This window comes from Oncorhynchus clarkii, chromosome 10 (assembly GCF_045791955.1).
Source record: "Oncorhynchus clarkii lewisi isolate Uvic-CL-2024 chromosome 10, UVic_Ocla_1.0, whole genome shotgun sequence".
Taxonomy (NCBI): domain Eukaryota; kingdom Metazoa; phylum Chordata; class Actinopteri; order Salmoniformes; family Salmonidae; genus Oncorhynchus; species Oncorhynchus clarkii.
In genome coordinates, this window is record NC_092156.1 from 65,294,531 (window position 1) to 65,321,600 (window position 27,070).

General features: G+C 47.1%; 1 protein-coding gene across 7 annotated transcripts in view; it reads left to right on the plus strand.

Annotated features, from left to right (window-relative positions):
- LOC139419006 (F-box/WD repeat-containing protein 7) overlaps nucleotides 1–26,856 on the plus strand; it is a 189,346-nt gene extending 162,490 nt beyond the window's left edge. For 4 of the 7 annotated variants that reach the window (XM_071168814.1, XM_071168815.1, XM_071168816.1 and 1 more), the window contains 7 exons: nucleotides 4,372–4,495; nucleotides 4,745–4,884; nucleotides 6,649–6,762; nucleotides 16,759–16,940; nucleotides 17,873–18,098; nucleotides 19,706–19,916; nucleotides 24,193–26,856. In XM_071168814.1, coding sequence (XP_071024915.1) covers nucleotides 4,372–4,495; nucleotides 4,745–4,884; nucleotides 6,649–6,762; nucleotides 16,759–16,940; nucleotides 17,873–18,098; nucleotides 19,706–19,916; nucleotides 24,193–24,461 — 1,266 coding nt within the window. In that variant the 3' untranslated portion in view covers nucleotides 24,462–26,856. The remainder of the gene's footprint in view (nucleotides 1–4,371; nucleotides 4,496–4,744; nucleotides 4,885–6,648; nucleotides 6,763–16,758; nucleotides 16,941–17,872; nucleotides 18,099–19,705; nucleotides 19,917–24,192) is intronic. The other 3 variants (XM_071168817.1, XM_071168819.1, XM_071168820.1) reach the window with 1 other exon arrangement.
- The last annotated feature ends 214 nt before the right edge of the window (nucleotides 26,857–27,070 follow it).

Here is a 27,070-nt window from a genome sequence, read left to right on the forward strand (position 1 = left end):
CTCTCTCTCTCTCTTTCTAACCCCTTTCTAACCCCTTTCTAACCCCTTTCTCTCTCTCTCTTTCTAACCCCTTTCTAACCCCTTTCTCTCTCTTTCTAACCCCTTCTTCCTTTATCTTTCTCTCTCTCTCTCTCTCTCTCTTTCTAACCCCTTTCTCTCTCTCTCTCTCTCTCTCTTTCTAACCCCTTTCTAACCCCTTTCTCTCTCTTTCTCTCTCTTTCTAACCCCTTCTTTCTCTCTCTTTCTCTCTCTCTCTCTTTCTAACCCATTCTTCCTCTCTCTTTCTCTCTTTCTCTCTCTCTTTCTCTCTCTTTCTAACCCCTTCTTCCCCTCTCTCTCTCTCTCCTCTCTCTTTCTAACCCCTTCTTCCCCCCTCTCTCTCTCTCTCTTCTCTCTTTCTAACCCCTTCTTCCCCTCTCTCTCTCTCCTCTCTCTTTCTAACCCCTTCTTCCCCTCTCTCTCTCTCTCCTCTCTCTTTCTAACCCCTTCTTCCCCTCTCTCTCTCTCTCCTCTCTCTTTCTAACCTCTTCTTCCCCTCTCTCTCTCTCTCTCTCTCTCTCTCTTTCTAACCCCTTTCTAACCCCTTTCTAACCCCTTTCTCTCTCTCTCTCTCTCTCTCTCTCTTTCTAACCCCTTTCTAACCCCTTTCTCTCTCTTTCTAACCCCTTCTTCCTTTATCTGTCTCTCTCTCTCTCTCTCTCTCTCTCTCTCTCTCTCTCTCTCTCTCTTTCTAACCCCTTTCTCTCTCTCTCTCTTTCTAACCCCTTTCTAACCCCTTTCTCTCTCTTTCTCTCTCTTTCTAACCCCTTCTTTCTCTCTCTCTCTCTCTCTCTCTCTTTCTAACCCATTCTTCCTCTCTCTTTCTCTCTTTCTCTCTCTCTTTCTCTCTCTTTCTAACCCCTTCTTCCCCTCTCTCTCTCTCTCCTCTCTCTTTCTAACCCCTTCTTCCCCCCTCTCTCTCTCTCTCTTCTCTCTTTCTAACCCCTTCTTCCCCTCTCTCTCTCTCCTCTCTCTTTCTAACCCCTTCTTCCCCTCTCTCTCTCTCCTCTCTCTTTCTAACCCCTTCTTCCCCTCTCTCTCTCTCTCCTCTCTCTTTCTAACCTCTTCTTCCCCTCTCTCTCTCTCTCTCTCCTCTCTCTTTCTAACACCTCTCTACCCACTTGCTTTTCTACCTCCTAAAGAAGTGAGAACCACCTAACTCCCCCAACTGCACTCTCCCATCCATCCCTGTTGCCCAAAGAGGTGAGAACCACCTAACTCCCCCAACTGCACTCTCCCATCCATCCCTGTGGCCCAAAGAGGTGAGAACCACCTAACTCCCCCAACTGCACTCTCCCATCCATCCCTGTTGCCCAAAGAGGTGAGAACCACCTAACTCCCCCAACTGCACTCTCCCATCCATCCCTGTTGCCCAAAGAGGTGAGAACCACCTAACTCCCCCAACTGCACTCTCCCATCCATCCCTGTTGCCCAAAGAGGTGAGAACCACCTAACTCCCCCAACTGCACTCTCCCATCCATCCCTGTTGCCCAAAGAGGTGAGAACTGAAAGCTCCCTGAGCTGTCTTATCTCCACTTAACTCATTGGAAAAAGCCTTAAAGGCACCTTTCGGTGGGTGTGTCACCCTTCGCTCAAACTGGGGACTAATAACACCGGGCCAATGTGTCTCTGTTCAGGACTCTATGGTCTCAGGGGATCTATCTTAAACAGCCTCCTGTCACTCCTCAGAGAGGTCCTTATCAGAGTGACTGTCTCAGTCTGGCACCTGCCTCCTGTCTGTCAGGTGTGAGGGAGGTCTGAACTGGGAGTGGAAGAGGGGAGAGAAAGGCAAGGTGTGGAATCATCTGTAATGGGGGAGGGAGTGAGTGAAGGGAGATGTGTGGGAAGTAGTCTGGAATGTTCCATAATGGTCTAAATAGCCTCCCCTCAGCTTGCTCCAGTGGCCAAGGCCCTTCAGACTGTTTGTTTAGCAGAGGTTGGAGCCTCAGGCAGCCTGTCTTGCTCCCTCTCACTGCTACCTTGTTTAGCAGAGGTTGGAGCCTCAGGCAGCATGTCTTGCTCCCTCTCACTGCTACCTTGTTTAGCAGAGGTTGAATCTCAGGCAGCCTGTCTTGCTCCCTCTCACTGTTACCTTGTTTAGCAGAGGTTGGAGCCTCAGGCAGCCTGTCTTGCTCCCTCTCACTGCTACCTTGTTTAGCAGAGGTTGGAGCCTCAGACAGCCTGTCTTGCTCCCTCTCACTGTTACCTTGTTTAGCAGAGGTTGGAGCCTCAGGCAGCCTGTCTTGCTCCCTCTCACTGCTACCTTGTTTAGCAGAGGTTGGAGCCTCAGGCAGCCTGTCTTGCTCCCTCTCACTGTTACCTTGTTTAGCAGAGGTTAGAGCCTCAGACAGCCTGTCTTGCTCCCTCTCACTGCTACCTTGTTTAGCAGAGGTTGGCGCCTCAGGCAGCCTGTCTTGCTCCCTCCCTCTCATTGCTACCTTGTTTAGCAGAGGTTGGAGCCTCAGACAGCCTGTCTTGCTCCCTCTCACTGTTACCTTGTTTAGCAGAGGTTGGAGCCTCAGACAGCCTGGGTTGCTCCCTCTCACTGCTACCTTGTTTAGCAGAGGTTGGAGCCTCAGACAGCCTGTCTTGCTCCCTCTCACTGTTACCTTGTTTAGCAGAGGTTGGAGCCTCAGACAGCCTGTCTTGCTCCCTCTCACTGCTACCTTGTTTAGCAGAGGTTGGAGCCTCAGGCAGCCTGTCTTGCTCCCTCCCTCTCATTGCTACCTTGTTTAGCAGAGGTTGGAGCCTCAGACAGCCTGTCTTGCTCCCTCTCACTGTTACCTTGTTTAGCAGAGGTTGGAGCCTCAGGCAGCCTGGGTTGCTCCCTCTCACTGCTACCTTGTTTAGCAGAGGTTGGAGCCTCAGACAGCCTGTCTTGCTCCCTCTCACTGCTACCTTGTTTAGCAGAGGTTGGAGCCTCAGACAACCTGTCTTGCTCCCTCCCTCTCATTGCTACCTTGTTTAGCAGAGGTTGGAGCCTCAGGCAGCCTGTCTTGCTCCCTCCCTCTCATTGCTACCTTGTTTAGCAGAGGTTGGAGCCTCAGACAGCCTGTCTTGCTCCCTCTCACTGTTACCTTGTTTAGCAGAGGTTGGAGCCTCAGGCAGCCTGTCTTGCTCCCTCTCACTGTTACCTTGTTTAGCAGAGGTTAGAGCCTCAGACAGCCTGTCTTGCTCCCTCTCACTGCTACCTTGTTTAGCAGAGGTTGGAGCCTCAGGCAGCCTGTCTTGCTCCCTCCCTCTCATTGCTACCTTGTTTAGCAGAGGTTGGAGCCTCAGACAGCCTGTCTTGCTCCCTCTCACTGTTACCTTGTTTAGCAGAGGTTGGAGCCTCAGGCAGCCTGGGTTGCTCCCTCTCACTGCTACCTTGTTTAGCAGAGGTTGGAGCCTCAGACAACCTGTCTTGCTCCCTCTCACTGCTACCTTGTTTAGCAGAGGTTGGAGCCTCAGGCAGCCTGTCTTGCTCCCTCCCTCTCATTGCTACCTTGTTTAGCAGAGGTTGGAGCCTCAGACAGCCTGTCTTGCTCCCTCTCACTGTTACCTTGTTTAGCAGAGGTTGGAGCCTCAGGCAGCCTGGGTTGCTCCCTCTCACTGCTACCTTGTTTAGCAGAGGTTGGAGCCTCAGACAGCCTGTCTTGCTCCCTCTCACTGCTACCTTGTTTCTTCCCATTTAGCCCTTCTCTTTTCTCTTCTCCTTCTATCTTTTCTCCTCTCTTTTCTCCTCTTTTCTCTCTTTTCTCCTCTTTTCTCTTTTCTCCTCTTTTCTCTCCTTCTCCTTCTCTCTTTTCGCTCTCTCCCTTTTCTCCTTCTCTCCTCTCTCCTCTCTTTTCTCCTCTCTCCTCTCTCCTCTCTCTTTTCTCCTCTCTTTTCTGTCTCGTTTCTCTCGCTCTTTTTTTCTCTTTTTTTCTCTCCATCTCTCAGGCTGGAGTGTGATAGGGTGTGGTAGGCACTAGGCAGAGTAAATAAGCAGCAACAGAACAAACCCTGGGGGCAGTTCAGTGGTATCCATATATGGGTGAGACTGAGACACGTAGTAAGACGAAGACACCCTGTAGTACCCTGTTATGTAACCAACTCAATACACAATCAGGGGTTCTGCTGTGCTGCATCGATGAAACACTTTCAAACGCTCTCAATTGCTCTGGATCGTCAATAATGGCTTGGGGATGAGGTATGTTTGAGTTGTAGAGCACGGGTATTTTAGGAGATGTTGGGGTTGGTCAACTAGACCCAGACCACCCACTCAACCACGGCAACGCCCTTACGCTGTAAAATAACCTTCTCTTCTCCTCTCTCTCTCTCCTTCCCTCCATCCTTCCCCTCCTCCATCAGTTGGCCCTGTACGTGCTGTCGTTCCTTGAGCCCAAGGACCTGCTGCAGGCCGCTCAGACCTGTCGTTACTGGAGGATCCTGGCTGAGGACAACCTCCTCTGGAGGGAGAAGTGCCGGGAGGAGGGTCAGTCTAGACGCACTTAGCCAATAGGAATCACTGAACCGGTATACGGGCATGACAGGCACAAGCACTGGCCTGAAAGGAACAGGCTGAAGTAGTTTCAGACCATGATTGACACCAGCATTGACCAATATGATCAATGTTGAACAATGGTCAGGCTAGATTGACAATGGCCTGAGCAAACGGTAGATATTCTGCGTTCGGACGCAGTCTCGGACTGACACTGCTCCTCTCCTCTCATCTCTCCACAAGCAGGCATTGATGAGCCTCTAGCCTTCAAGAAGAGGAAAGTCACCAAGCCGGGCTTCACCCACAGCCCATGGAAGTGTGCGTACATCAGGCAGCATAGGATAGACACCAACTGGAGGAGAGGAGACCTCCGATCACCCAAGGTAGACATTTTGTCTTTGCTTCCCTTTATTCTCAACATTTTATATAATTAAGCAATAAGGCACCTCGGGGTTTGTGGTATACGGCCAATTTACCACGGCTAAGGGCTGTTCTTATGCACAACGCAACGCAGAGTGCCTGGATACAGCCTTTAGCCGTTGTGTATTGGCCGTATACCATAAACCACCGAATTGCCTTATTGCTATTATAAACTGATTACCAATGTAAAAATGCATGTTTTGTCATACCCGTGGTATGCAGTCTGATATATCACAGCTGTCGGCCAATCAACATTTAGAGCTGAAACCACCCAGTTTATAATATAGATCATTTTATTTGCGTTCATCATTATCCCACAGTATTTAACTCTGCTTCAGTTCTCAACTTTGGAGTTGCTGGTTTTGTATAAAACTTAGAATCTAAAGCCTTTCTTCGTTCCTTATTAGACGGTTTCATTATATCTTAACACTCCCTTGAGACTCGTATGGATTTTAAATAAAGCGGCTTTGAATTAGATCAGGCGTCCAAGTCGATAAGGCTCTTATGTTGGGTTTTATTAGAAGCCATAGGTGGGTCAGTTCTCTAACTCTCCTAAAGAAGATTTTGGTAATGGGCGTTCTTATAGATATATATATTTTTATGGTAGTTCATCTCTAGAGCGTGACATGACCTCAATTCTACTTCTACATCAACCTGCTGTTTCTTGAGTGTTTCGGCCTCTCCTGTTTTCAGAGTTTAAATTGAGCTTGACTAGCAAGGGAGAGTGATCTTCCTGATATGCCTCGTATGGCTAATTTCAAAAGCCCTCGGGTCCTTTTGTGACGAGAAGGAATGGCTGACGTAACCGTGGTTACGGCGCTTGCCCTTCACACTCCGTCTTTAACGCGCTCTGTCATTCGCCGAGTCGGCAGTTCTGAGTTTAAACGCACATACACTCACAAGTCTTTTTTTTAACGGGGGTCTCTGTACACCTGCAAAGCGCCGTCGTGACATTTACTTCAAGTCTTTGATGTCTGGACAAATACAGCCTTGTCATTGTTCCTGTTTGGTTCTTGACATTTTTATCTTATTCTCCCTCACTCCGTCCTCTCCTTCTCCGCCGTATCCATCTCTCTTCCCGTTCTCTCCTCTCCCTCCCTCCCTGTCATCCATCTCTCTTCCCGTTCTCTCCTCTCCCTCCCTCCCTGTCATCCATCTCTCTTCCCGTTCTCTCCTCTCCATCCCTCCCTGTCACCCATCTCTCTTCCCGTTCTCTCCTCTCCATCCCTCCCTGTCATCCATCTCTCTTCCCGTTCTCTCCTCTCCATCCCTCCCTGTCATCTATCTCTCTTCCCGTTCTCTCCTCTCCATCCCTCCCTGTCATCCATCTCTCTTCCCGTTCTCTCCTCTCCATCCCTCCCTGTCATCTATCTCTCTTCACGTTCTCTCCTCTCCATCCCTCCCTGTCATCCATCTCTCTTCCCGTTCTCTCCTCTCCATCCCTCCCTGTCATCTATCTCTCTTCCCGTTCTCTCCTCTCCATCCCTCCCTGTCATCTATCTCTCTTCCCGTTCTCTCCTCTCCATCCCTCCCTGTCATCTATCTCTCTTCCCGTTCTCTCCTCTCCATCCCTCCCTGTCATCTATCTCTCTTCCCGTTCTCTCCTCTCCATCCCTCCCTCCCTGTCATCCATCTCTCTTCCCGTTCTCTCCTCTCCATCCCTCCCTGTCATCCATCTCTCTCTCCTTCCCTCCCTCTTCTCCTCTCCATCCCTCCGTCCTCTCTAGGTGCTTAAGGGTCATGATGACCATGTCATCACCTGCCTCCAGTTCTGTGGTAATCGCATCGTCAGCGGCTCTGACGACAACTCGCTCAAGGTCTGGTCGGCTGTCACGGGAAAGGTACGACTGTCACTCATCCCTCGCTCTCCAACCCTCACATTGAAACTAGTCCAAACCTTTTTGACTACAGGCTGTAGAAAATCGCCGTTGTCTCAGTTGTAGACTGGTATGGTGCTGATATGTAGATTGGTATGGTGCTGGTATGTAGATTAGTATGGTTTGGTTCTGGAGATTATGAATAGGAGTTTATAAAGTGATAGTGTCTCTAAGTCTCATTGGTTGTTCCATCCCACTGCATCTCAGTGTCATGTGGAATACAATACACATTGTAATGAGTTCCTGTTCTGAAGGAACACATTACAGCTGGTGTATTTTTCATTACCGTCTCATTGATCTGTAATGAAGCATGTTAGCAGGAAGTCAATCCACATGCTATGGCAGCTCTTTAAATGTCTTAGTGTGTCTTCACTCAATACCTCAGATTCATCATCAAGGGTTTGTATTGATTTTTGCATTTAAGGTTTACTCACATTCATAGGCTACAGTATACTGCATACTGGAGATTTTACACAAATGATACCGCTTGATGCGCCAGAATCTCCCTGAGACCCTGACCAGATTGCAATTGATTAGTGACATCATTCAACATTGGCACGTAACACCACCTGTCTTACAATTACTGCAGCATATTGTCTGGAATCCATTTTGTTCTCTCTTCCTCCTCCTGCATGTAGTTTTTGTCCCAAATGTCACCCTATTCTCTATGTGGTGCACTACTTTTGATGGGCCCTGGTCAAAAGTAGTGCACTACATAGGGGACAGGGTACCATTGGAGATTGAGCCTTAGCCATTGCGCGGACCTTGTGTTGCTGGTTTATAGGGTCTACTAAAATGGTGGCGTTGGTGTGGGCCTCGCTGAGAGAGGGAGAGCAAGAGGGATGGAGGTAGGGAGGCTCATGGAGTATTGTAAATCACCTCTTCCCTGGTCTTCGCCGACTCCGTTTTAACTGGAGCTCTTAATGACATTTCTCCTTTAGGACAAAGCTCTCTGGCTTTTTAAAGTGCAAGGAGAACGACTAAGGGAAGAAACAAAAAGTTTCAGACGTTTCTATCCTTGCATGGACAATTACAGATACACTCTGAATGCGTCAGTGGTGCCCAGGTGCATGAAACACTGAAACACTGAAAGTGTCTTGCCTTATAGCAGAAAAGCTTCCTCCCTGTTGATTGCATTGGGCACTCAGCCAAGCAGTGATTATACAGTCTGTCGGTCTCTCTCAGCATTGTGCTGATGTGAACAGATCAGTACCAAGGGCATCTGATAGTGAAGCCATGCGGATTGTCTCTCTTTCCACCACCACCATTAGGGTAATGTCCATCCGGATGACTTGTAACTCTCAGGTTAATGCTGCAATGACTTGCTCACACCATGCTGTGAAGACAGAGGTCAGAACAGGTGTGTGCGTGATTAGTCATCGTAACCCAGCAGGCTGGCCCGAGGCCATTCTTTTCCCACGTCCCACGATGCGCCTGGGCTGGATCCACCAAGACCGCCCCCACCCCTCCCTCCCTGCCGTGTGGTTGGTTGCCTTTTATGCCCCCAACCAGCTGTTCCTGTGCCAGATTTGTTCATTTCATTATGACAGTCGAGGTCAGACCTGTAGAAAGGTGAGCTGATCCTAAATCAGTTTGAAAGAATCTAGAGACCATCTTCGCTTGGGCCAGGTGAGTTAGTTTGCTCTTGTTTGTTGAAGTCAGGACTGAAGTAATTTGAGCTGATCCTAGATCAGTCGTTAAAACCGCTGGTGGATAGATCTCCATTGCAAGAAGAGGAAAAAACAGATTTCCTTTATTTGTGCTCTCTCGTGCTCTTTTGCCATCTCCTCTTTTGCCATCTCGCAATCTCTCTTTTGCGCTCTCTGGCGCTCTCTTTTGCGCTCTCTTTTGCCCTCTCTTTTGCGCTCTCTTTTGCGCTCTCTTTTTTGCTCTCTCTCCCTCGCTCTCTTTTGCTCTCTGCAGTGCCCTTATATTCACCATCAATCATCTCTAGCCGTGACAAGCCAGGCTTGTTTTGACCTGACCCCTGGATGACCCCTGCCAGGGAATAATCCAGTGCTGCTACTGCATTCTTCTTCCTGATCCTGCTTCTGTTTCTACAACAAATAGCCAAAATGTCTGCCTGGCTGCCAGACAGGACTGTAGCTTCTCTCTTTTTCCTCTCTCTTTCCCTTTATTTACAGATTGTCTGACCTTGGGTTGTGGGTGTTCTTATTTATTCTTACGTGTGTTATGCCTGTGTGTGTGGGAGTACGTGTGTTATGCCTGTGTGTGTGGGAGTATGTGTGTGTGTGTGTGTGTGTGTGGGAGTACGTGTGTTATGCCTGTGTGTGGGAGTACGTGTGTTATGCCTGTGTATGAGAGTACGTGTGTGTGTGTGTGTGTGTGGGAGTACGTGTGTTATGCCTGTGTGTGGGAGTACGTGTGTGTGTGTTATGCCTGTGTGTGGGAGTAGGTGTGTGTGTGTTATGCCTGTGTGTGGGAGTAGGTGTGTGTGTGTTATGCCTGTGTGTGGGAGTAGGTGTGTGTGTTATGCCTGTGTGTGGGAGTAGGTGTGTGTGTTATGCCTGTGTGTGGGAGTATGTGTGTGTGTGTGTGTGTGTGTGTGTGTGTGTGTGTGTGTTATGCCTGTGTGTGGGAGTGTGTGTGTGTGTGTGTGTGTGTGTGTGTTATGCCTGTGTGTGGGAGTAGGTGTGTGTGTTATGCCTGTGTGTGGGAGTAGGTGTGTGTGTGTTATGCCTGTGTGTGGGAGTAGGTGTGTGTGTGTTATGCCTGTGTGTGGGAGTAGGTGTGTGTGTGTTATGCCTGTGTGTGGGAGTACGTGTGTGTGTGTGTTATGCCTGTGTGTGGGAGTACATGTGTGTGTGTGTTATGCCTGTGTGTGGGAGTACATGTGTGTGTGTGTTATGCCTGTGTGTGGGAGTATGTGTGTGTGTGTGTGTTATGCCTGTGTGTGGGAGTGTGTGTGTGTGTGTGTGTGTGTGTTATGCCTGTGTGTGGGAGTATGTGTGTGTGTGTGTGTGTTATGCCTGTGTGTGGGAGTAGGTGTGTGTGTTATGCCTGTGTGTGGGAGTAGGTGTGTGTGTGTTATGCCTGTGTGTGGGAGTAGGTGTGTGTGTGTTATGCCTGTGTGTGGGAGTACGTGTGTGTGTGTGTTATGCCTGTGTGTGGGAGTAGGTGTGTGTGTGTTATGCCTGTGTGTGGGAGTAGGTGTGTGTGTGTTATGCCTGTGTGTGGGAGTAGGTGTGTGTGTGTTATGCCTGTGTGTGGGAGTAGGTGTGTGTGTGTGTTATGCCTGTGTGTGGGAGTACGTGTGTGTGTGTGTTATGCCTGTGTGTGGGAGTAGGTGTGTGTGTGTTATGCCTGTGTGTGGGAGTACGTGTGTGTGTGTGTTATGCCTGTGTGTGGGAGTACATGTGTGTGTGCGCTCGCTTGTGTGTTTCCTTCTACATTGGCGTTCCACTCCAAGTCCCAGCTTAAGTGGCGTAAACCTTCAGCCTCACAGGAGCTCAGGGAAGCCTATTCCTGCCCAGCTTTCAGCAGCTAACATCCAGACTAAGGGCTTATTCACCACTGGATCAATAGGAGATAGAGAGAAACCCACGCTTGAAAATGGACCTTGAAAGACATGCATTTCAGTCTTTCAAGTGATGTATCAATGCCAGGTGCTACCTTGAGGAGGTCTAAGTTTTCTCTCTTACGTTGTCGTTTTACTGGGATATTACAGAGAGACAATGTTGACTCCCTCTCTAGACTGGCCTCCATGTCTGTCTGAAGCATCTATCTCCAATTTATTTGTATTTTTTTAGTTCTGTTGTCCTTCAGCTGCGGCCCACAAGGTCTCGGTCCGGACTCTCTCTTTGGTTTGGGGACGCTTTTATTTTGATAAAGATGAGCTGGCACAGACAGGAATGTCACAACCCGAGTGCTTTGAATTCCTCTGTCCCAAAGAGGATGTGCAGTCTGAATATGACTTCATTATCCCAGCCACTGGATTCAGTGATTAGACCAAGCTTGTGTCCAAAATGGCACCCTATTCCGTATATAGTGCACTACGTTTGGCGAGGGTTCTGTCCCTGACCGGTAGAGAGGGGAGTAGTCAAGTGAATGAAATATTCTGCTGAACATGTTCTAATGTAGAGAACAAACACAGTGCAAAGCCTACTGTTTAGAACGAATGTGATGGACCTCCTATTCCTTTTATGGCATGTTCAGCCCCCCAGCTGCATTTCTCAAAGTAGCACCTGGCATTGATACATCACTTGGAACAAAATGGAACAAGGCACGTGTCTGGTGCTGTCGTGTCCTCCATAGATTTTCCCTGTTAGACATGGCTCGCATGTACAACGTATCCCATCCAGCAACATTTACCGTTTCATTTCCATCGTGCGTCACAGCAGACATTCTTCAGATCAGATAATGGATCTTCCACTGGAATTTAGCCTTTCATGTCGCCAATGAAAGATTCCATCATTATCTAAGACTAGGATTGTTATTCTTGTCCTTTAGATACCAGAGGGGTTTCTCTCTCACTCCGTCAGTACTATCATACAGTATGGGAGTGATTCAGGACACCCCACTGTGAGCAATCAAGACATGATTGCACCAGCAGATTACTCAACGAACGCTTCCTTGACTCATCTCCTTGAGAGACTGGCTTGCGTCCCGAATGGCACCCTATGCCCTTTATCGCACACTACTCTTGACCAGGGCCCACCGTAGGGCACGATAAAGGGCATAGGGTGCCATTCGGGAAGCACAAACCTGGAATTCCGCATTGCTCTGCGGTTAAGTAAGATAACAGGGCGCCATTGGAGTTCTGTTAAAAGTGTTTGCTTTGAGACTGAAGAAGAGGAGGCTAGACACCACAATGCCGTGAAATGACGGTCCGGTCTTAGAGGGAGAGCTGCTTCGGTTTGGCTTCATTGTTTTTTTTACATATTAGCATTTTGTTTACTGCAGCCCCAGACTTTAAATTGCCTGTTAGTTTTCCTCAGTCTGCCTGTCTTCAGTAGCCTCCTCAGTCTGCCTGTCTTCAGTAGCCTAGCGATGTTGTCGTGGAATATGGTGCTGGCTGCTGAGTCCGTCTGAGGCCTGCACCTTTGTCTTTGCTGCCCTTCGCTTTCAATAAGAGCTGTCAAGCTTCGATCTACACACACGGTACACACACACTGTACACGCAGCCAGTGCTTCAAAGGCTGTCTGCCTGTGTGCTGGAGCAGTGAAAGTCCTTGTGCCCGTCAACAAACAACTCTGCTGCCTGTCACACACACTCCGCTGCCTGTCAGTCTGATCTGAAATGGCAGGCAAACAGCCTTGCAGGCAGGCAGATTCCCTCTATTACAGAGAGGAAAGGCATCTTCTGTTATCCCAGATGCTACACACACACACACACACACTCTAGCTGTGTATTCCTGGGTCACCTTCACCTCAGATGATAACATGAGGAGCTCCAGACATAACTTATTAAGTGTATGCCTCATAATGACGCCATTGATCTCCTTGTACAGTGCCTTGCGAAAGTATTCGGCCCCCTTGAACTTTGCGGCCTTTTGCCACATTTCAGGCTTCAAACATAAAGATATAAAACTGTATTTTTTTGTGAAGAATCAACAACAAGTGGGACACAATCATGAAGTGGAACGACATTTACTGGATATTTCAAACTTTTTTAACAAATCAAAAACTGAAAAATTGGGCGTGCAAAATTATTCAGCCCCCTTAAGTTAATACTTTGTAGCGCCACCTTTTGCTGCGATTACAGCTGTAAGTCGCTTGGGGTATGCCTCTATCAGTTTTGCACATCGAGAGACTGCCATTTTTTCCCATTCCTCCTTGCAAAACAGCTCGAGCTCAGTGAGGTTGGATGGAGAGCATTTGTGAACAGCAGTTTTCAGTTAGTTCCACAGATTCTAGATTGGATTTAGGTCTGGACTTTGACTTGGCCATTCTAACACCTGGATATGTTTATTTTTGAACCATTCCATTATAGATTTTGCTTTATGCTTTGGATCATTGTCTTGTTGGAAGACAAATCTCCGTCCCAGTCTCAGGTCTTTTGCAGACTCCATCAGGTTTTCTTCCAGAATGGTCCTGTATTTGGCTCCATCCATGTTCCCATCAATTTTAACCATCTTCCCTGTCCCTGCTGAAGAAAAGCAGGCCCAAACCATGATGCTGCCACCACCATGTTTGACAGTGGGGATGGTGTGTTCAGCTGTGTTGCTTTTACGCCAAACATAACGTTTTGCATTGTTGCCAAAAAGTTCAATTTTGGTTTCATCTGACCAGAGCACCTTCTTCCACATGTTTGGTGTGTCTCCCAGGTGGCTTGTGGCAAACTTTAAACAACACTTTTTATGGATATCTTTAAGAAATGGCTTTCTTCTTGCCACTCTTCCATAAAGGCCAGATTTGTGCAATATACGACTGATTGTTGTCCTATGGACAGAGTCTCCCACCTCAGCTGTAGATCTCTGCAGTTCATCCAGAGTGATCATGGGCCTCTTGGCTACATCTCTGATCAGTCTTCTCCTTGTATGAGCTGAAAGTTTAGAGGGACGGCCCAGGTCTTGGTAGATTTGCAGTGGTCTGATACTCCTTCCATTTCAATATTATCGCTTGCACAGTGCTCCTTGGGATGTTTAAAGCTTGGGAAATCTTTTTGTATCCAAATCCGGCTTTAAACTTCTTCACAACAGTATCTCGGACCTGCCTGGTGTGTTCCTTGTTCTTCATGATGCTCTCTGCGCTTTTAACGGACCTCTGAGACTATCACAGTGCAGGTGCATTTATACGGAGACTTGATTACACACAGGTGGATTGTATTTATCATCATTAGTCATTTAGGTCAACATTGGATCATTCAGAGATCCTCACTGAACTTCTGGAGAGAGTTTGCTGCACTGAAAGTAAAGGGGCTGAATAATTTTGCACGCCCAATTTTTCAGTTTTTGATTTGTTAAAAAAGTTTTAAATATCCAATAAATGTCGTTCCACTTCATGATTGTGTCCCACTTGTTGTTGATTCTTCACAAAAAAATACAGTTTTATATCTTTATGTTTGAAGCCTGAAATGTGGCAAAAGGTCGCAAAGTTCAAGGGGGCCGAATACTTTCGCAAGGCACTGTATATGAGAACTACATCTATTGAACTGAAACAACACATTCCATGTTTATTTGATTGAAATCTAAATGGATTGTTCTGGTTGGGGTCATGTCTCATCTTTGTAGACTGTGTTTTGACATGTGTGTCGTTGTGAGAGACTGTTAGCCTATGTTCTTATGTTCATACTAATCGGCGTATCCAGACCTGGCATGTCCCCACAAGCTAGATGTGGAATCACAGCTGAGAGCGTGACTAACATGGATCAACGCCAGGTCTGTGTTGACCGTCAAACAGAAACTTCTGAGGCCGTATCATCAAGACCCAGGAATGCATGCGGAGGTCTTATCACGTAGAGTTTACACCCTTCTCCTGTGTGTCACGGGGCCATTTGCACAGTGCTGGGAAAAACCCTTGTTCTCTCAGTTTATTCACTTTATCTCTCCCTCATTGTCCTTTCAAGGACATCTCTCTTTTTCATTCTCTCCCTCCCTCTACTGCTCCTTCTCTCTCCCTCCCTCTACTGCTCCTTCTCTCTCCCTCCCTCCCCCACTCTCTCTCACTCTCTCTGTACCTCTGAGTCATAATGAGATCTTGGGTAAGCACCAGGTCTGTTCAAATGCAGGCGGCAGCAAGAAAAACACCTCTGTAAACATTCCTCTCCAGCATAAAGGCTCCTTACATCTGACCTCTGCTGGGCTGTGAGCTCTGTCTGATAAACACAACAAGGTCTGCAAACTGGCCTCGTCTGAGTTTCCCGCTAACGTTGTCTAGCCTCGTGTATATATGTGACCATCTTGTTATTTTGCACTGTGCAGCTTTCTCATAGCCTTGTAATAGACCCTGTTTGTTCATCTCCCGGGGCTAGCTGGCTAGCCTTTTACCTTCAGTTAGCATCACCTGTCTGTTGGCATCCTCGCTCAGTCAGTCAGTCAGCCGACCTGGTTTTGTCGTTTTGTTTTGTGTTCTGAAGACTGCGTTCTGGGAAAGGTGACCATTGTGGGAAGGAAACCACTGTCAGCCTGCGCAGTAGAAAAACAAAATGGTCTCCCCAATTGAAAGATAACTGTGGGGAAGAGCAATACAGGGTACTTTTCCAACATTTTAACGCCAAGGATCAAAGGATTCAGGAAGGAAGTGTAATGCAAAAATAGAGCACTTGATCAAACCCTTGGTCTTCAAACCAGCCCCTAACAGGCCCTCGAGGAAGAATGCCTAATCTTCCTCTGAGACGCAGAGAGATGCCTCTTCATATTTGTTCAACAAAGGCAGATAAATAGACACCTAAGCCTCCACTTCCAGGGGTCCTTCTCTCCTTGACTCTGAAGTAGGCTGTAATCACCCGAGAGCAAGGGAGAAAGCTTCCACGTTCTTGGAACCCGAATGTCAGAACCTGGGCTTGTTTTGCTTGGGAGTCCATCACCCTGGTAACAGACTTGCTGTGTGTGTTGAGTACTTTGACTCAGGACAGTGGTTTGATGTGATGCAGTCAAAAATATGTGTACATATAATATTGATCTCATTCAATGCATTCAGGACCACAACTTGGTACTATGTTGACAGCTGAACAAACAACATGCCAAGAACCTCCACTGTATTTTTCCCACTATTTATTTGACCGTTAGATGGTGACCAACTCGCTCAGTCGTAGCAGAAGCTTTCATCTCATTATATCCTGCTTGGAACCATTACTAATTACCCCCCCCCCTCTCCTCCTCTTCCCACAATATAATCGTTATGAAGCTGAGCAAATGGAGGCCTGACTGCAGTTAGATGGATCAAATAAATAGCTTGTGACATTGGCGAGAAAAGGTTACGTCCCAAAGTTAATGAAGCGTCCCTGTTTATCACAGGAGAGCAAGGGAGATGGATGGAGAGTGGAACTGAGATGGGAGAGTGAGAGAGAGAGACTGCAGTTACACCCAACTCACTCACCTCAATAAAACCCCTGCCCCCCGCCTTGCCTTGACGGTCGCTGGACGCTCACCACTTTATCAGCTTCGGTCAGGAGGTCACGTGTTTTACACCCTCCGCGACACGTCCCGGCGCGGATCATAACGCCCCCGGAACAGACTGGTTCCTCCGGTTTACCATCCCAAAAAATCTAATTCAATTCGAGGGATAATTACATTAAGGGGGATAATGTCTATGGAGGCCGTTACAAATTGAAAAGAATAGATTGGAAAGATTTCTTTAATCACTGTACTGTAATCAATAGCTAATCTAGCTTTGCAAATTAGGAAGAATGGGTCTCATTTTTTTTTTTTTTTTTTTTGCGAAGGCTTTGTCACCCACCACCTGTACTCCAGACCTGGGTTCAAATGCTATTTGAAATCTTTCAAATACTTAGTGGTTGCTCGAGTCTGCCTGGCGTGTCAGATGGTCTGGTTTTGCACGTTTCCGGCTAATGTGTTGGTTAGATTGCACCAGCGAAGCCCAATAAAGCCCAGAGAAAGTATTTGAACCCCAGGACTTCCATCTTCTTGGAACAGCAGAAGGAAATGGCTCCTCATTCAACTGTAGATGAGTGTAAAGCAATTCCCTTAGACGGAGGAAAGGTCAATATAATACATTTTATCCCCCCTGTGCTGCAGTTACATGTGGATTGACTTGACTAAAGGTTTTTAGGAAAGGTCAGAACAATTTAAATTCACTTTGTTATACCTTCTGAATGGAACGTGATCTCAGCCTGATATCCTGTCTTCAACTGGACTTCCATCCAATCATCGGAGGGTCAATCTCAACCTTGAGCGAAATTATTTTCTTTCATTTCTTCGAAACTCGTAAGAGATGTTAATATGTCATAGTGTGGCGTATGCATAATGAGGTGTGTTTTCTGTTTGTCATTGTGAAGCATCTAGACTGAGACATCTTCTCTCTCCGGTCTCTCTGCAGTGTCTGAGGACGTTGGTGGGCCACACGGGGGGCGTGTGGTCGTCCCAGATGAGGGACAACATCATCATCAGCGGCTCCACCGACCGGACGCTCAAGGTCTGGAACGCGGAGACGGGGGACTGTATCCACACCCTGTACGGGCATACCTCAACGGTGCGCTGTATGCACCTGCACGAGAAAACGTATGTACTGACTGACTGTTTACCCAACAGGTTGTGATCTTTCAAATGGACCAGTAGTTGTCCGACACCAGTTGACAAACATACTCTATTCTATTCCTGGTATCAAACCAGCATGTATTACAAGCATACCAGGCAGTTAAAGAACACATCAGTGGAACTCTACAACATGCCAATGTGCCTCATGAAGTGTACTTAGGGTCTCATAGGGACTGAATAGAACCCTGAATAGAACCAAAGTGGCCATCTCCTCTCTAGTGCTCTTCCTGCCTCGGGGCCGATGAGGTTTTGTGTACCATTTAGATTACTCACTCAGAGGAAGTGAAGGGCCTCTGCCGGCTGCAGGGCTTGACAGTGGAAGAACGGTGATTTCCATCTTTGTCGGTGCTGGATGCCGGAAGCCATTTTGTAACTTATGGTGTACGCCTCCCAATTCTTTATGAACCTGTTTTTCCACTTTCTGTGCCGGAGGGGTTGCAGGTTTAGGAGGGGTGGGTATTGTGTCCTTGGGGTTTTGTGTACGTTCATGTACCAGCATGATGATGGCCTTGAGAAGGAGAATGAGAAGGCTCCAATCTGATTTATGTATTTCCTGTTTTGCTTTCATCAACTGTCATCATGGGAATGAGGGCTAGAGGTCAACCTATTGAATTTACTGCCAGTAAATCACGACCATGAAGGACACGTGTCTGCAAGGCCCTGGAAAAAACACCATTAAGTTTGTCAAGATTCCCATCAAAGCTGTCATGAACTGTGGTAAACATGAAAGAAATTGCCTTGATCCAAATTAATCCAATCTAACCAGTGGATTTGAGCCAAAAACACTCCGCCTGTAATTCTCAGACATTCAGCCTGCTTTAGATTTGATAAAGTCCTGCAAGAATAGACTAGTGTTTTGAATGTCTCGTCAATCCGTCTCCTCTTTCTTCTCCCAGGGTGGTGAGTGGTTCTCGCGACGCCACGCTGCGCGTGTGGAACGTGGAGACGGGCCAGTGTTTACACGTCCTCATGGGCCACGTGGCGGCGGTGCGCTGCGTCCAGTATGACGGCCGCAGGGTGGTCAGCGGGGCCTACGACTTCATGGTCAAGGTCTGGGACCCTGAGACTGAGACCTGCCTCCACACGCTGCAGGGCCACACCAACAGAGTCTACTCACTACAGGTCTGTGTACACGCGCTGTCTTGTATTTATTTACATTACAGTCATCTAGCAGACGCTCTTATCCAGAGACACTTATAGGAGCAATTAGGGTTAAGTGCCTTGCTCAAGGGCCACATCGGCATTTGTTTCACCTAGTTGGCTCTGGGAATTGAACCAGCAACCTTTCAGTTACTGGCCCAACGCTCTTAACCGCTAGGCTACCTGCGGCACACGCTCACTAACACTCATACGCACCACAGAGTCTATCATGTGATTAATGTCTGAAGATTTGTATAGTGACTTAGTCTATTGGATTTTAATCTGCAGTCCTCGAAGTGAACCGTGTATTTAAACTGTGCATTTAGACTGTGCAAAATCAAGCCCTTCTCATCAAAGAGCACCCCGCCCCGTCCTTTTATGTCCTACTATTTGGCATCCCTCTAGGAATAAAACACGAAACGAATCAATTTAACACGCCGTCATAGAAGTCCTCTACTCAAATCAAATCCCTTCATATATCCACTGTACAGTTTGGTGTAAATTATAATAATCTCTTTTGAAAGTGTACAACAGGGTCCCATCTGGTTCATACAGTGCCTAACGCGTCCATAAAACAAGAACGATAGACCTCGGAGGACTTAGAGAACCCAGAGCCCTTTAAAACAGTGTTTCCAGTTGGTGCTTTGAACCGCCATTCCACAATATGATAAGGTGGTTGCCATGTGAACCACACTGGTTGGGAAAGAGCCACAACAAAATAGTCCCACTGTCTGTTGTATCCAAGGCAGCAGAGCAGCAGTACGATGGGTTTTTCTCAACTCCTTCTCTTTCTACGTTGCAGTAACATTATATAAACAGAATATTGGTGTGAGTCTGGTTCACACACACACACACACACACACACACACACAGCAGTAGTAGTGTTAAAAGGTTAATGGATTCCTCTGCCTCGTGTCCTCGAAGATGTCCTCTCCCTTTACGTCTATTTCGCTCTCTCTCGCTCTCTCTCGCTCTTTCTCTCTCTCGCTCTCTGTGTGATGACGGAGCAGTTTAGAGCCACAACTATCACCTTCAGAGAGAGAGGCTGCATCCCAAATGGCTCCCTTTTCCCTTTATAGTGCACTGCTTTAGACCAGGCTCAAAGGTAGTTCATCTGAATAGGGAATAGGAGAGAGAGGTTTACTGTTCAGATGGACAGATGCCCTCCACTCTATACACTATATGTGACACTGACTTTGAAAAAGCTGTACAAATCTATACTATTAATTAGATCTAATCAATTAATGTGATATTATATGAATGCTAATTAATTGAATATTATCTAGAAAAGCCTTATTTGACTCCGATTCATCAGACGCATCCGATCTGAATTCCAATGTGGAATTCATTCTTTTCCACTACATTTTATTGTAATATATAACTGGATCCTCCTCTTTCCTCCTCTGTTTGGTTTGCTCTTTGGGTTCTGTCCCAGGGTACTGTAAAGTCTCTCTGATAACTGCTGATGGAAAAAGGGCTTCATGAATACATTGTATTGATTGATTCCACGCTAGAATAGAAATGACTGGAATCTGTTGGTGTCAAACGGAATGAATCGCAATAACTGGATCATCCTTCCACCCCTCCAGTTTGATGGGATCCACGTGGTGAGTGGTAGCCTGGACACGTCTATCCGGGTGTGGGATGTGGAGACGGGTAACTGCATCCACACTCTGACGGGTCACCAGTCCCTCACCAGCGGCATGGAGCTCAAAGACAACATCCTGGTCTCGGGCAACGCCGACTCCACCGTCAAGATCTGGGACATCAAGACGGGACAGTGCCTGCAGACGTTGCAAGGTGAGTCTTCGTCCTTCACACACACACATAGTGCCTGCAGACGTTGCAAGGTGAGTCTTCGTCCTTCACACACACACATAGTGCCTGCAGACGTTGCAAGGTGAGTCTTCGTCCTTCCCACACACACACGTAGTGCCTGCAGACGTTGCAAGGTGAGTCTTCGTCCTTCCCACACACACACGTAGTGCCTGCAGACGTTGCAAGGTGAGTCTTCGTCCTTCCCACACACACACGTAGTGCCTGCAGACGTTGCAAGGTGAGTCTTCGTCCTTCCCACACACACACGTAGTGCCTGCAGACGTTGCAAGGTGAGTCTTCGTCCTTCCCACACACACACGTAGTCCCACACACACACGTAGTGCCTGCAGACGTTGCAAGGTGAGTCTTCGTCCTTCCCACACACACACGTAGTGCCTGCAGACGTTGCAAGGTGAGTCTTCGTCCTTCCCACACACACACACGTAGTGCCTGCAGACGTTGCAAGGTGAGTCTTCGTCCTTCCCACACACACACACACACACATAGTGCCTGCAGACGTTGCAAGGTGAGTCTTCGTCCTTCCCACACACACACATAGTGCCTGCAGACGTTGCAAGGTGAGTCTTCGTCCTTCCCACACACACACGTAGTGACTGGAGACGTTGCAAGGTGAGTCTTCGTCCTTCCCACACACACGTAGTGTCTGGAGACGTTGCAAGGTGAGTCTTCGTCCTTCCCACACACACACGTAGTCCCACACACACACGTAGTGTCTGGAGACGTTGCAAGGTGAGTCTTCGTCCTTCCCACACACACACGTAGTCCCACACACACACGTAGTGCCTGGAGACGTTGCAAGGTGAGTCTTCGTCCTTCCCACACACACACGTAGTCCCACACACACACGTAGTGCCTGGAGACGTTGCAAGGTGAGTCTGTCGCCAGGTCGTCAACGCCCTCGTTGGAACATTCATTAAAAACCGCTTTGCAATGGAAAACGGGTGTTTCTCATTGGACAAGTTCAGGTAGTCCCTCCCTGTTGCTGCCCGTTTTCTTCTGTTTGGTGGTTTGTAAATACAACCATGTTTGATTGATTGGTTGATTTGATATGACTTATATAGTGCGTTCTTGACTCTCAAAATGCTTTACATTGTATGGGGGGAAACTGCCTTCAAACTCCCATCTACCACAGGCAACTCTACAACCTCCTTTTATCTGTAAGTGGGAAAATGTCTGGAATTGGCCAATTTTGGACCCGAGCAAAAGGCTGTTGCTCCGAGATATTCACTCAATGATGTGCTTGGCTGTGCATGGCCAAACAGAGCCAACACATTGTGGGCCAGCCGGCCAGCCACTCTCCAGATAGGGATCATTTCCCTGGCTCAGGATGTTAGTGTAACAGTTCTCTCAGCCATTAGCACTAAGTACTGTTACCTTGAATGGGGAGAAATAGAGAAACCCTTACTGTGCAGCTGCACTGTTTTCTGCCAGTGCTAATTTCCCCCCCAAATGGCCTTATTAGTGAACTACAAACCCAACGATTCCCATGGAACTACAACTCACACGTGTCCCCTCCCCTTGGAACAAAGGGAATAGATATCGCCCTGTTTTAGAATGAGAGAGAAGAGGGGAGGATATGAGAGGAGGGGTGAAAGAAGGGTTGATGGCCCTGCATGAGGATGAGAGAAAAGGCAAGAAGGGCATTCTATGCTATCAAAAGAAACATATAATTCCACATACCAATTAGGATCTAGCTATAAAAAAAATATACTTGAATCAGTTATAGATCCCATTGCCCTTTATAGTTGTGATGTCTGGGTTCTGCTCACCAACCAAGAATTCACAAAATGGGACAAACACCTAATTGAGACTGCATGCAGAATTCTAAAAAAATATCCTCAGTGTACCACGTAAAACACCAAATAATGCATGCAGAGCAGAATTAGGCCGATACCCGCTAATTATCAAAATCCCTAGAAGGAAGCGATTCACAAACCTTCCATAACAAAGCCATCACCTTCAGAGAGATGAACCTGGAGAAGAGCCCCCTAAGCAAGCTGGTCCTGGGGCTCTGTTCACAAACACACCCCACAGAACCCCAGGACAGCACAATTAGACCCAAACAAAAAGATAATTACTTGGCAAATTGGAAATAATTTACAAAAAAACAGTGAGGACTATAATGGTATTTGGCCCTAATCAGAGACTACACAGTGGCAGAATACCTGACCACTGTGACTGACCCAAAATGTAAAGAAATATTTTATTATGTACAGACTCAGTGAGCATAGCCTTGCTATTGAGAAAGGCCACTGAAGGCAGACCTGGCCACAAAATGAGGTGGAAACTGAGCTGCACTTCCTAACCTCCTCCCTCAGATTACACAGACCCACAAAGAATTCAAAAACAAACCCAATTTTGATAAACTCCCATATCTACTGGGTGAAATACCACAGTGCCATCACAGCAGCAAGATTTGTGACCTGTTGCCACACGAAAAGGGCAACCAGTGAAGAACAAACACAACCTATATTTATTTATTTTCCCTTTTGTAGTTGAACTATTTGCACATCATTACAACACTGTATATAGACATAATGACATTTGAAATGTCTTTATTCTTTTGGAACTCATGTGTGTTCATTTTTGCTATCTGTTTCACTTGCTTTGGCAATGTAACATATGTTTCCCATGCCAATAAAGCCCCTTACATTGAAATGGAATTGAATTGAGAGGAGGATGAGGAGGGATGAAGAAAGGTGGATGGGGTCTTGTCGGCGAGCGTGGCCCAGGTCCTGTCCTGTCTTGTCGGGGAGCCTGGCCCAGGTCCTGTCTTGTCGGGGAGCCTGGCCCAGGTCCTGTCTTGTCGGGGAGCCTGGCCCAGGTCCTGTCTTGTCGGGGAGCCTGGCCCATGAGGGGCATGACAAGAGGGCATGGAGGGGATGCGGTGCAGGGATTATGTAGGTCATGTAATTGGGTCAATGGGCAATTTCTGCCATTCATTCATTAGGGCATTTAGATAAGACAAAAGCCTAACAGGCAACTCACAGGCAGCCACAGATGAGGTACTTACGCTGAGAGGATAGGTAACGATGTAGACAGCTGCTTTGTTGTGGAAATTGAAATGGAGAGGGAGGGGGGAGAGAGATATGGGGGGGGTTGGCTGGGTACGTTGTCAAATCTTTGTGAGAAAGGCACAGTGCAAAATGTCTAGCCCTTTGAAAACACTAGACAGACGAAGGGAGAGGATGAGGGTTTACACTGCTTTCTGCTACTGGGAGCACTGTTCAAATGAGATCTGTTGGTAGGCTAATGAACACAATTCCTAGTGTACTTCATACAATGACTGATTATGCATTCATAATGAACACATTTCATTGTGGACTGTAGTTCATCATATTAGAGATTTCATGCTGATTAGTCCTCACTGTTTAGAGTTTTGTGGAATAACTGCTAGAAGGTATTTTAATGTTGCCAGCCACATATTAGTCATTCACACACACACACACAGGGCATCTCGTCGAAAGAGGAGGCAACAGTCAGACACCACATTCTACACACCAAATGGGTGTTCCTGCCAGCTGCCACACACACACTCACCACACACACCGCTGTAGTGCCAACAGGCTGCAGTCAGCCAAGCTAGTCAGCAGCTGTAGATGGTGACAGCTCTATGCCCTGGGCTCCTCTCCTCTACTAGCCCAGGATTTTCCATGGCAGACGAGGACAAGGCAGGGTGCCTCGTTCCCCTGCCTTAACACTCTCCAGAAATAAACAGTGTAGTGTTTACCATCTCTACCAGGTTTACCAGGTCTTCCACCAATGACCTCGCAACCAATGATCTCTTTCTACCACGCCTTTTCTCTTTGTTCCCCTCACTCTTTTTTCCCCTCACTCGTTGAGTCCATCTAACTCTCTGCCTCTCTCTACGTTCATGAAGGGTTATTGCGGGATTTTGGCAGCGGGGCCCTTCATCTACTTTCACGGGAGTCGGATGAACTCGTTGATTTTTTTGATGTTTCTGTGTCCAGTATGAAGGAAGTTAGAGGTAGTTTCGCGACCCAATGCTAACTAGCGTTAGCGTAATTGATGGAAGTCGCATCAACTTCAAGTAATTGCGCTAATGCTAGTTACCATTTTTGTGTCTCTAAAGTTGCTATCTGAGTTCATCTGACTCTGGGGAAGTAGACGTTAAAGAGACACTACAGTGAAAAGGAGAAACTAGCTATTTATCTCTTTCACACATTCGCTCACTCTTCTCCCCCTCCTCTCTCTCTCTTCCCCTCTCCACCACCAGGTCCCCACAAGCACCAGAGCGCCGTGACGTGCCTGCAGTTCAACAAGAACTTTGTCATCACCAGCTCGGACGACGGCACGGTGAAGCTGTGGGACCTGAAGACGGGCGAGTTCATCCGCAACCTGGTGACGCTGGAGAGCGGCGGCAGCGGCGGGGTGGTGTGGCGTATCCGCGCCTCCAACACCAAGCTGGTGTGTGCCGTGGGAAGCCGCAACGGCACCGAGGAGACAAAACTACTGGTGCTAGACTTTGACGTGGACATGAAGTGAGAGGAGAGGAGGGGAAATGGTCGAGACGGGGACAAGTGAGGAGAGGGGGAGGAGGGTTAAAGGGAGACGAGGATGAGATGGCTCAACATGGAGGGTGAACGTGCCCTAAACTCTTCACTAACCACACTCAGAAACAGCCCCACCCTACCCTCAACGCTACCACCGCCCCCTCCTTACCTCTCCCCTCCCCCCGTCGGTGGCCGTTTCTGACAAAGCCACAGTCGCCAACCTCACCGGCCGGCACCCGCGCTTGTTACCCCTCCCACCTTAAGGGGGTGGGGTCCGAATCAGAAGGGGTGGGGTGGAAATGGGTGTGGCTTGAAACAGGGGTGTGGCTTGCCCGCACCTCTGCGTTAGGCTGGGAGGAAGAGGGGGCGGAACAGACTCGTCCAATAAAGGAGGAAGATAAGAAAGACAGGAACTCTTGAAGAAATAACTCTGCAGCTTTAGAGGCAGCTTCTTCGCAAAACAGAGACTTGTTCACTCAAGCCTGACGCAAGCATTTGTTCAGATGTATAAAGATATATAATTTTTTATCCCCCGCATAAAGCGCCAACCGACTATTTAATAGAAGAACAACACTGTATACAGTACACAAGGCAAAGACACAGGGAAACATCAAATTCTCATCTGAGGAAATTAAGTGAATTGGAAAAAGGTTTTTATTAGAACACACAGACACACAATATTAGCTAAGTAGGGAGGTTCTTGTTGTCGGGGAGAGAATGAGAAACGACATGCCAAGAATCTGATTGGTCCCCAAACCATGTATGAGCCTATAACATCAGGCCCTATAACCTGTTCTCTGTTTGTTCCAGTCTTATTGTTCTTTTAGTTCCAGGGTTTAGTTCCAGGGTTTGATTTCACACAGGAGCACACGTACAACTGTGAATTTGCGTTCCTTTTGTAGCTATGTTCTTTCAATCAGTTCAAAGACAAGGATTTTTGTTGTTCATTTGTTTTTTGGTTGCCTGTTGTTGCCAACAGCAACAAGTCCCAGTATTAACCTGTTCCACTCACTTCTTTGTTATCTCACCACGTTTTATTTTCTGTTTGGGTTCTTCTTTTCTTCTTCATAGCTGAAGTCTGGAGACGTTAAGTCTTCACATTTAGACACCATGCTGTCCTGTGTTTTTCAACGAGTCTGGCTGGGTTGGTTCCTCCATGCTGGTTCTTACGTGGGAGGAGGGGAGGTTGGGGTTCTCTTCTCGGAGCGCTTCGTGTGGAATAGCGTCCTCCCTCCCTCCCAGTACTGTTTTCCCAGTGGGTAAACTGTATTTATGCTGCTAGATAAAACTGAAATAAAGATGGAACTTTTACTCGCTGTGACGTTTTAGTCCCAGACTAAATTCCAAAATGGACTCTTCTAATGTTTTAAACAGACGACACACAAAAGAGAGAGAGAGAGAAACATGACAATAACAACCGTGGTTTTGTTGTTTTGTTTCTGCCACTGAAACTTGAGCCAAACATGCCTCAGCGAGGCTGAGAGGAGAGAGTGTTGGACAAAGACAGGTTTGCCTGCGTAGAGTGTAGTGTGTGTGTGTGTGTGTGTGTGTGTGTGTGCGCGTGTGTATGTTTTTGGGCAAATTGCTAACACATTCCTTGGGACAAAGCGCTTTCAGCCTGTTTTGTGGGGAACTGTCTAGATGCTGTGTGGACTGGCAAAGAGAAAAAACAGAATAGCAGATTTTTTTTTTTTTTTAAATGAGTGAATGAAAGAAAGAACTGTCCATCCATATGTGATTTGTTTCCATTCAAATGTTTCAAGCAACATTGTTGAATGGGTGCAAACTGACAACTACAGTAGAAGACAGGACAGTCTCAGTGTTATAAATATGACATATTACACATTACAGTCGAACTGTTAAGCGCTAGCTAGCTCGCGTAGCAGTTAGCAGTCTAATGGTTTGTGAATGGAAAAAGTACCTACAGGCAACCTGGCTTCAAGTGAACAGAACAGAACATTGTAGCCAAAACGATTAGTTAAACTCAATCTCCCAAGAAAGGAGTCACACACAACTCAAGCAGAACTGTGAAAGTGGTTTAACACTGTATATTAAAAAAAAAAAACAATCTTGTTCTTTCTCCTCTCTCGGTTTATTTTTAATCTGTTTTAATTTATGATCTGGTTTGAGAAATCAGATGCCGCAGGTGTTTTTATTTTTTCAGTTCATTCATGTAACTGCCTGGCTAAAAGAAAACAGACAGAGAAAAAAAACCTGAAAGGGATTGTGTATTTGTTTGATTCAACTTAGAATTTTTATTTTCTTATAACTTAAGTGCAATAAAATGTGCGTTTTTTTTTTCTTTTCGTTTTTCTTCATTTCAAGCATTTCAGTTGTCTGTTTTTCACTGTGTTATGTGTTCAATAAAGCGTCTTCGGTTTATTACATTACTGAGGGGATTACTTTCAAATACTTTGTCTTTGGCGGACGTTTCAACACACACACATTCGCATCGCAAATGAAACCCGGTAACCACGATAACATGTCAGAGATGAAGTTTGAGATTACTAGCATGTTGAACAAATGAGGTTCACGGAACTGGAGTCACGGTTAAGTAGTGTGCTGGTGCTTGGTTCTTCTCCGCGCCAGTGTTCCTTGTGG